Genomic DNA, 9,547 nt, shown 5'->3' on the forward strand with positions numbered 1-9,547 from the left:
CCAATAAAAACAAAAATATGCCTAGATTTGTTGTGTAAAACCACCTTGGGCAGTCCTCGGAATTAAACGAGTTTGTTAAAAAACACATAATGTACTGCGCTCGAACAAAAAACTCGAAAACATCCTGCGATTTTCTGTGTAAAACCACCTTGGGTAGCCTTCAGAATTAAAAAATCTTGTTGAAAAGCCATACCTGTAATATAAGTATATTATATATTTATTATATATTATACACGAGTTCCCCCGCGCAGCATTAAAGTAGTGTTACGCGCATGTGTATAAACGTAAAATCGCAAACTTTGGATACCTAGCTATAACTTCCAAAATAATGGTTTCCGCAAAAAAATTTAAACAGTTTCGAAATCAGCGTTATAAAACATGTCTTTTAAAATTTAAATTCGTAAGGAGCGTGGTAAAGTGCATTTTAGCATAAAAAAAATTACAAAAATTAGTAGTTATCATTGATTGACAAATCAATTGAATGACGTCAAATGGCCGTATCATAGTCATGCAATGCAAAAATCCAAGTATAGGTACTCAAGCAAATTCTTACCAAAAAAATGTTATGCATATAATATACACCGGTGCCTGCCGCCGCCCCCTAAATGTGTCAAAAATTGGCCGCCGGGGCAACAGTACCCAGTAGCTCCCCCCCTAAATACGGCCCTGAGTGAAACTACTCGGCAGCGTTCGAATTTTAGAGAAAATAAACACATTTTTACTCGAAGGGAATAAGTAAAGAAATACGTATAGCAGGTTCCTATTATTGATTATACGCCACAATCTATGATTTCATAGAGCACGCTATGAATTTTCTGAATTTTTTTAAAATAGTAGGTATACCTATATATTATATATATATATAATGGTAGCCGGTAAGTACTACTTATACCCATGGCCCATATTTTTAAATATTTACATAATATGGTGTCCAGTGATTATAAAAAAATATGTTTTTGTTTTTTTTTAGAGGTCCAAAAGGTCAAAGCTTTTGATTTATTATTTCATTTATTCGTCTAACTATCTAAAACGCATATAGATATTATATATAGTTCAAAGAGTTGAGGTTCAGTGTGCGTTATCCATCGGTCGGGGCCAATCAGTGGCAATGAACTGTGGAAATAAAAAGACGTTTTGCGCCGCATTGATGTAGTGTACCCACATTGGTGCGTGTGCCCCTATTGGCTATTATATACTTTTGTTGTACTCAGGTACCTACGACACGCGTGTTTATCTATTTGCACGTATGTGTGAGTGCACCTATATTTACCATAGCTCATATTCGCATGTTAATATGATTATCGTGTTATTATTGTTATTATATGATTAGGTATACTTTATGGGCACAGTATACTACAGTACAGGTACTATAGGTACACGTTATACAATGTATTGTTATGCAAATCAAGTAACGGAAAACCATGCGCATGTGTGTTCGATTCATGGCTAAGCCACGATTATCACGCCCGAGAAAATCTCCTCGAGTGATTTTTCAAACTTAACATTATTTAGTCGTTTCTCAGCGGCTTGCATTATTGTTATTTTTCTCTCTCTCTCTCTTTCCTTATGATATCGCATTATAATTCATTTTTTTTAAATCTACATAATAATTTATTCTACAGCATACATCTTAATAACATACAATATTCCAACATGTCAAGTTTATGTGCGAAATTATTATCGTTTTAATCCAACATCATTTGGCAAACAGCAAATCACTTGTACGAAATGAACTATGCTGTATATGTATAGGTATACTATATATATATATCTGAACTTGAACTATTTGGAAATATTCCTAATGTGGTTATCAAAAATAAAATTATCATTCAGTTCTTTAAAAGTAGTTAAGTAACTCATTATTATTTTATAAATCACGGTTCACACGAAAACAATACGAGTACCATGTGAACCATGTTCTATGCGAAATATTTGCGAATCTTTTTATACAATACGACAATACTAGCCATGTTGTCTATACATTTTTACATAATCTTTTCGGAAATCGTTTTGTATAGAAATATAATATGATGAAGCGTTTTTGCCAAATAATAGTCATTTATTTTTTTTGCTTAGCGAATAGTCTTAGAGTATAATATAATTGATTCTATACTCCCGTGAGGATATACCTATTAGACTAATTTTTTCCGATTAAATTGCATATATTATCTGTATCTATATATATAAAAATAAATGTATGTCTGTTTGTGTGTCCATATTACCATGTCAATAAACCCCGGGAGGAGAATATTCGTCTGTCTGTGTGTGTGTCCTATTTAGTTGCCATAGTTACCATCATTGGCGCAAATAGGTGGGGGCTTGGGGGGACTTAGTCCCCTCCACATTTCTGCCAAGTCCCCCCAGTTCAAAAGTCAGTAATTATAGTACTAAGCATATATAATTTTTAGAAAATATTATAGAAGTGGCTATAGTCCCCCCAAAATAATTTGTCTATTTGCGCCTATGGTTACCATGGGTTTTGCAGCTATTATAATAATTATTATTTATGACCAGACAACGAAGTGCACGGGATAATTTGGTACACAGATAGATTAGAGACATCTGAGCAAAAGATAGGCTAATTTAAAAAGGGAGAGTACCGCAACCCCAGGTGGTGCTCAAACAGGGATTTTGAGCCATAGTTGCCGGGCTTAAGCTCAAAAAAAAATATAGGTAATAATTATTATATTACTGTTTTTAGTTTATAAGTAAATACCGACATACTTGAAATTAGAACGATTTGATAAATTTGTGATATAAAATGCTTATAATTAATCTACATTTTTTAAACATTTAATTTTGTCCAGAAAGCAATATGTTTACGCATAATGAAAAAAAATTTCAAATCCCTTCAACTTTTTTTTTAATCACAACATAATATAATAACTAACATTATTAGATGTAAGAATTAATATTTTTTGTTAAAATATCCGATTTTGTCAAAATTAATACTTCTAAAGAAAAGTTTGATACTTATAAACTGCAGTAATAACAACTTATTAGGAACCTATTACATTAAATTTACTAGTTTTGTGGTTGAAAAAAAAATTCAAATATTTATAAATATATCAAAAAGAGTGAATATATTTCGAGAATTCTAAATGCTGATTTATTATTAATTTATTTATAAAAACATGGTAGGGCAATTTAGCTGTTAAACTCGTATAATTTAACAAAAATGAATATTTTACATCGTAAGATACAAATATACTATAATAGTTTTTTTTTTTTGAAAAAATATTTATTGTAAAGAAAACATTTATAATACAAGTAAGTAATAACATTAAGATTACATTTTACAATAAATTATCTACCTCCCTTAAGCATATGCTTGTGATGGAGGAAGAGAGTTACATTATATAATAATATTATTATATTATTATAATTATTATATTACGTCAATATAATTGTATACTATTTTTTACTCGTACACACAATATAATATAATTATCGTACAAAATCATTACAAAAAATCGAAGTTTTTAACTTTGTATCAAGCCTTCATTGTACGATTTATATAGGACTAATGATAACATATTATAATTACGTAAATTTAAGTTCTGATTGAAAGTTAACAGTGAGTCTGACATTAAAGAAGAGAATTTTCAACATAATTTTTTCTAATAATTCTAGTTATTCTTTTCCTTATATGTTGCTTATATAATGTACATTTTACATATTCAGCCATTATAGCTACATAGTATGATTAAGTCGCTGACCATAGTCAGTGACTTAATCACACATGCAATGTCCTTGTCGGATATAAGGGCTATCCACCTCCCCCCCTCTTATTGGGTGATCCACCACTGTTCAATATACAATACCCATTTCACTGAGAGAACTCTTTTGTATAGGTACCTATTTTATAAGCAACCATACGGGCTCAATGTAAATATTTGGTAAACCTTTCGATATTAGTATAAATCGGTGTATTAATATCAATATAAATCGTAAGTATTCCCGTTTTCCGTTTTTACTACATGTACGCAGTATACTCTCAAGATACTGAGTATATACTCAGGAATAGAATAGAATAATAAAATACATTTTTTCGCCCCCTCCACCATTGAATAAATCCTGGTTGCACCACTGGTATACACGGTATACCTTATATCTATGTTGGTAAACGACGAGGTATTTCTTTATCGCAAATATTGTCTCGCATACCTGTATAGAAAAAATATAATTATGTATTTATTGACATAGAAAATAGGTTGTATATAATTGTATATGTATTAGAAAGAATTGTACACAATGCAGTCGTTTTACATGGCGTATTCAAACGCTTGAATCTAATGGACGAGCAAGGGACCTCAAATGGCACACCTATGTGCATATAATATCGGCAACTGGAGGTACCTATATAAAAGTGCATTCGCGACGCGCAAATAAGCAATAATAATACTATAGCTAGCGATAATAATTAAATGCCATTCCCATAACAGTATAAATATATATTATTATATGTACTCTCTATTGTAGATATTATGATATATATAGGAACCTACTATATAGGTAGGTACATACTTTAATTTCTAGTATGGTGCGCGGCGTCGGGTTAACACGCTCGATGTCTCGTCGTCTCGACCATTTATTATATTATGTGTGGCAATTAATACATCATAATTAGTATCACGTGTACCATATTATTATGGTACAGCAACATATTTCGTGAGGATTCAAATAGCTAATGTGAAAAATAAAAATGACAGTTATAATCTGAAATGTAATAATATGATATTATGTGAATAATAATAATTTTATTTCAATAATATACGTGTTGTTATCTTGACTCTTGTATATATATTTGTGTAGGTAAACGTCTTCACTGAATTATGTGTCTATTATATTATATGCCCTATAATATGTTTATACGTACTATATTATTGTAATATTAAATGTATTATTGTTATAATAATATTATATCTATCAGGTGTCATTTGTTTAATATACTTTGGTATTACTTATTACTTATTCCTAAATAATATATTATGAATTGAAACATTGTATGTATTAGAAAGTGTTAGAAACTTAAAAATGGTTGCCTGCCATGAATTATCAACTCCACGGCAGAGGGTCGATGTTTTCGATCTCATTCTATTTTAACAATAATTACTATGGCTCATGAGTAATATTGTAAATGTAATTTTTGCTTTAATATTATTGATACAATGATATATCAAAATATAGGTAAGGGCATAAGGCTGAAACAGTGGATGAGATTTTCGTGACTTAATCCGACATATTATTATACATCATAAACAACAGACAACGTGTGATATAATTTTGCTATATTATACTTAATTATGTATTCATTATGATTCATAAGCCACTTAATCGGTTATAAAAATATTTATTTTTAAAAATATAAAACTTGTGTTTTTCAACCGTGTTTATTTACGCATATTTAGGTGTGTATGTCATCTCGTGCAATGGTTTTTTTTATTCAATGTATACTATACAACACAGTTAATAGAAAAAACTCTGTTCCCTGAAGTGCATAAAATAAAAACACAAAATTATAATATAAACTACAATTTATTATATAATATAGGTACATTAAAGTACAGTTTCAATTTTTTAATGCATTCATTTCGTACCTGAACTTTTTTTTATTATTAATTTTGAGGTAATAAACTCTCAATTACAAAGATTATTGGCTTATAGCCAAGTATATTAGCATGTAAATAATTTTAAAAACAAATTAGGATAGGTACAAGTTTAAATAGGTTAGATTATATAAATTTGTATAATTTTGAAAGTTTTAAGAGGATATAGTTTGTTTGTCCAGGCACAATACTTCGTACAGATTTTCTCGAATTTATCGTATTTTTCTGATGTCTTCACGTTTGCAACAGTAAATTATAGTATGTATTTAACAGAGTCTTGCCTACAAGTTTGGGATTGATTTGGAACCTGGACTCTTATGTCTGGACTTTTTCAGTATAGGTACCTAACTAAGTATATAGTCACATAGTATATATACCATGGTTGAAATATACAGGTTATTGCATATCGACTCGGATTGTTATCATAGGAAACAAAATGGCTGCGTAAAAGGATATCCCAAATATCATAGACTTATAATATATAGACCACCCATTAGTGAAATATATTTAAGCCAACATATGTGCGAGAGAGACAGACTCTGGCATTACTTTTACTAGGAGATTATAAGCAAATTTATAATAATTTTATATATTTATAATCTCAAGGAGTAATGTATAAATTGTCTATAAACTCATTTAAATTGTAATGTCAGAGTCTATCTCTCTCACTGAACCATAACAGTTCAGTGGTCTCTCTCGCACATATGTTGGCTTAAAGTGTTACACACAAAACGAGCGTAATGCGCGGTCTATAGGTATATTATAAGTCTATGCCAAATATACATTGTTCTTATCACCAGAAATACGCTGAAAATAGCTAACAAATTCAAAATCTCGCGCATATTTACTTGATTATTATTGGCTCCCTTTACGATGCCATTTTTGTTTTTATCGTCAAATATTTGATTGAGAAAGGGTTTTTATGCAATAACCTTGTATATTTCAACCATGGTATATACTATAGTACATAATATGTACTATGAGGAAATTCTGGAGCGGCAAACGTTTTGCAGAACGAACGCCAACGTTTGAAACGTTGAAAACGTAAAAATTCGCGAGCGCTTGGTTTAGTGCGGTATTTTGTTTAACCGTGGTCGTGGTATAAGACATAAAAAAAAAATTAATCGTGATAAGTCGTGAATTGTGATAACGATAACGGCAATAGTATAAACAAAAACAACCACGGTTCTGGTTACTAGAATGAAACAGACCAAACGCTGGATCATGGCGTTTGCAATGTTTGCAAACATTTACAGCTTCGTTTAGCAACCGGACGTTCCGAATTTCTCCGTTATCAAACGTTTGCAACGTTTGCCGCTCCAGAATTTCCTCAATGTACGAATAGTACAATGTAGGTATCTATCACCTATGTGTGATATAGTAAATAGTAATATTATGTATTATTCGGTGTCATTATTATTTACGTTTTATTTAAGGTTCGACGATTACGCATGTGCAATAAAATCAGGGAGCCGTGACTTATATATATGATTACAGCACTCTTAGATTGTGCTTATTCTCACAACTGACTCATCTCGTTTATAAGTATATATACTATATAGGTATACCCGAGTATGAAAAGGTGTGAAACGAATAAAATATGATTTTAATTTACTGTTTAATTATTTTTTAGTCTTTTTTTTCATTTAATCTTCTTAAATTAATGAACATATATCCACATAACACATAACATCCACGATCAGTAATATGTCGACATACGAAAGAGGTAACTCAAAAACAAAAACAAAAAAATGAATAATTGAGATATTACGTAACTCAATATTAAATAGTAAATACTAAATTGTACGCATAGTAAAATTTATGTCGATCCACATATTTGAGTTATCTACAAGTACCTAATAGAAGTTGTCTAGGTTTCAATTAAATCAAAAAATTATAAAAATAATAATATTATGTGATTAAAACTTAAATATGTTGCATATCATTTGGTGTATATGCCGGATATATATGTTACGGGCAAAGTAGACTTTCGGGCAATGTTCACATTGCCCGGTCTATGTATACTTTGCCCGCTGTTTTTGGGCAATATATTAAAATACTATTTTGACCGGACAGGGTGATACTTTCACCGGTCCATGTATACTTTGCCCGTAGTAAATTAGGCATTGTAACTTAAACTATCAACTATAATATTATGAAACCGTTGTCTGTTAGTATTTCAAATACCTATACTAGTATGAGCCACGAGGTACCAATATACAAAACTCTCAATATTATCTCGTCAATTATTGTCGTTTCAAGATTATATTATCGGTAAATCGGTTTTACCTTTTAGATATTGTACAATAATTATTATCGTAATCATTGAATCGTACAAAATGTGAGTTGTTAATACTGCCCGGTTGAAAGTCGTTAGTAAGTATCGTCGTAGTGTTAGTGTAGTGTTCGCTGTATTAACGTGTGTGGTATTTAAACTAAATTAATTGAAATGGAAGGGCAATATTTAAAAAATCTTGAAATTGCATTAAAAAATAAAAATTTTAATAGTACATATTTAACTAAAACTAAATACGATGAATTAATATCTGAAGTAAAACAACTTAAACTGAAATCAAGAGGCCATAAACTTTTGAAAAAATATGATGTAATAACAGTATCTGACATAGAAAAATTAATTGTTCCAGTGAGTAATGAAGGTAATGATCTTAAGTACTATGTTTTTAATGAAGAATTATTTAATATTATTCATGATACTCATTTGACTATCGGTCATGGTGGACGAAACCGTATGGAATATGAGCTTAATAAAAAATATAAAAACATTACAAGAGAATCAATTATGTTATATTTAAATCTATGCATATCTTGTCAAAAAAAAGGCAGTACTGCAAAGAAAGGTCTTGTTGTAAAACCAATCATCTCAAATGAATTGAATTCGAGATGTCAAATTGATCTTATAGATATGCAAGCACAACCCGATGGAAACTATAAATTTATTTTAGTGTATCAGGACCATTTAACAAAATTTGTTTTGCTTCGCCCATTAACACATAAATGTGCCGAAGAAGTAGCTTATGTACTTCTTGATATTTTTACAACATTTGGCGCACCAGCGATTCTACGAAGTGACAATGGCCGAGAATTCGTAAATAAAATAATAAACGAATTTTGTAATATGTGGGAAGATTTAAAAATTGTACACGGAAAACCGAGACATTCGCAAAGTCAAGGGTCCGTCGAAAGGGCCAATCAAGATGTGGAAAACATACTTGCCACTTGGTTACAAGACAATAAAACAAAAAAAATGGAGTGAAGGACTAAAATTTGTCCAATTAATGAAAAATCGATCGTTACATCATGGAATAAAATGCAGTCCATATGAAGCAATGTTTGGATGTAGCGCTAAAATTGGATTAAAATCATCGGTACTTCCAATATCAATAATTAATAAATTAAAAACTGAAGAAGATTTAGAGGCAGCTATTACATCCATGAATACTGGTGATCGTTGTGAAGTTGATGAAACATTGATTGAAGAAAAAAATGAAGTCCCCAACTAGACTGGGCAATTCTATACAGCCTGGACAATGTATAATTTTGCCTACATTGCCCACCATAATCGGGCAGTACCATAATGCCCGGGCAATGTGAACATTGCCCGAAAGTTTACTTTGCCCGTAACATATATATATATATATTATAGCGAATGGCATAGCACAACAGAGTGTTACTACAACAGTCAATGAACAATGTGTTATAGTTTTTAAATTGTAATTTAATCTTTAACAAATATAATATTTAATCTGCTATCTTTTTACTATATTATAATTAATCATTTTGTTTTAATTTATATAATTTAATAAGTTGTAAAATGTTCGCAATAGTTCCAGTTATTGTAGCATTAAGGAAAATGGTTACCAGAACCAGAGGTAGAGGGTTATACGGAGATAATATAATATAATAAATTTACCAATCGA

The 9,547-nt window shown here is 30.5% G+C and overlaps 1 protein-coding gene across 1 annotated transcript in view; it reads left to right on the plus strand.

Moving 5' to 3' along the window:
* The first annotated feature begins 9,441 nt into the window (after positions 1-9,441).
* Positions 9,442-9,547, plus strand: part of LOC103308592 (KRAB-A domain-containing protein 2-like) — a 531-nt gene continuing 425 nt past the window's right edge. Inside the window, exon 1 of the mRNA XM_008182258.1 lies at positions 9,442-9,506. Coding sequence (XP_008180480.1) covers positions 9,442-9,506 — 65 coding nt within the window. The remainder of the gene's footprint in view (positions 9,507-9,547) is intronic.

The sequence above is a fragment of the Acyrthosiphon pisum genome, chromosome A2 (assembly GCF_005508785.2).
Source record: "Acyrthosiphon pisum isolate AL4f chromosome A2, pea_aphid_22Mar2018_4r6ur, whole genome shotgun sequence".
NCBI classification, from domain to species: Eukaryota; Metazoa; Arthropoda; class Insecta; order Hemiptera; family Aphididae; genus Acyrthosiphon; species Acyrthosiphon pisum.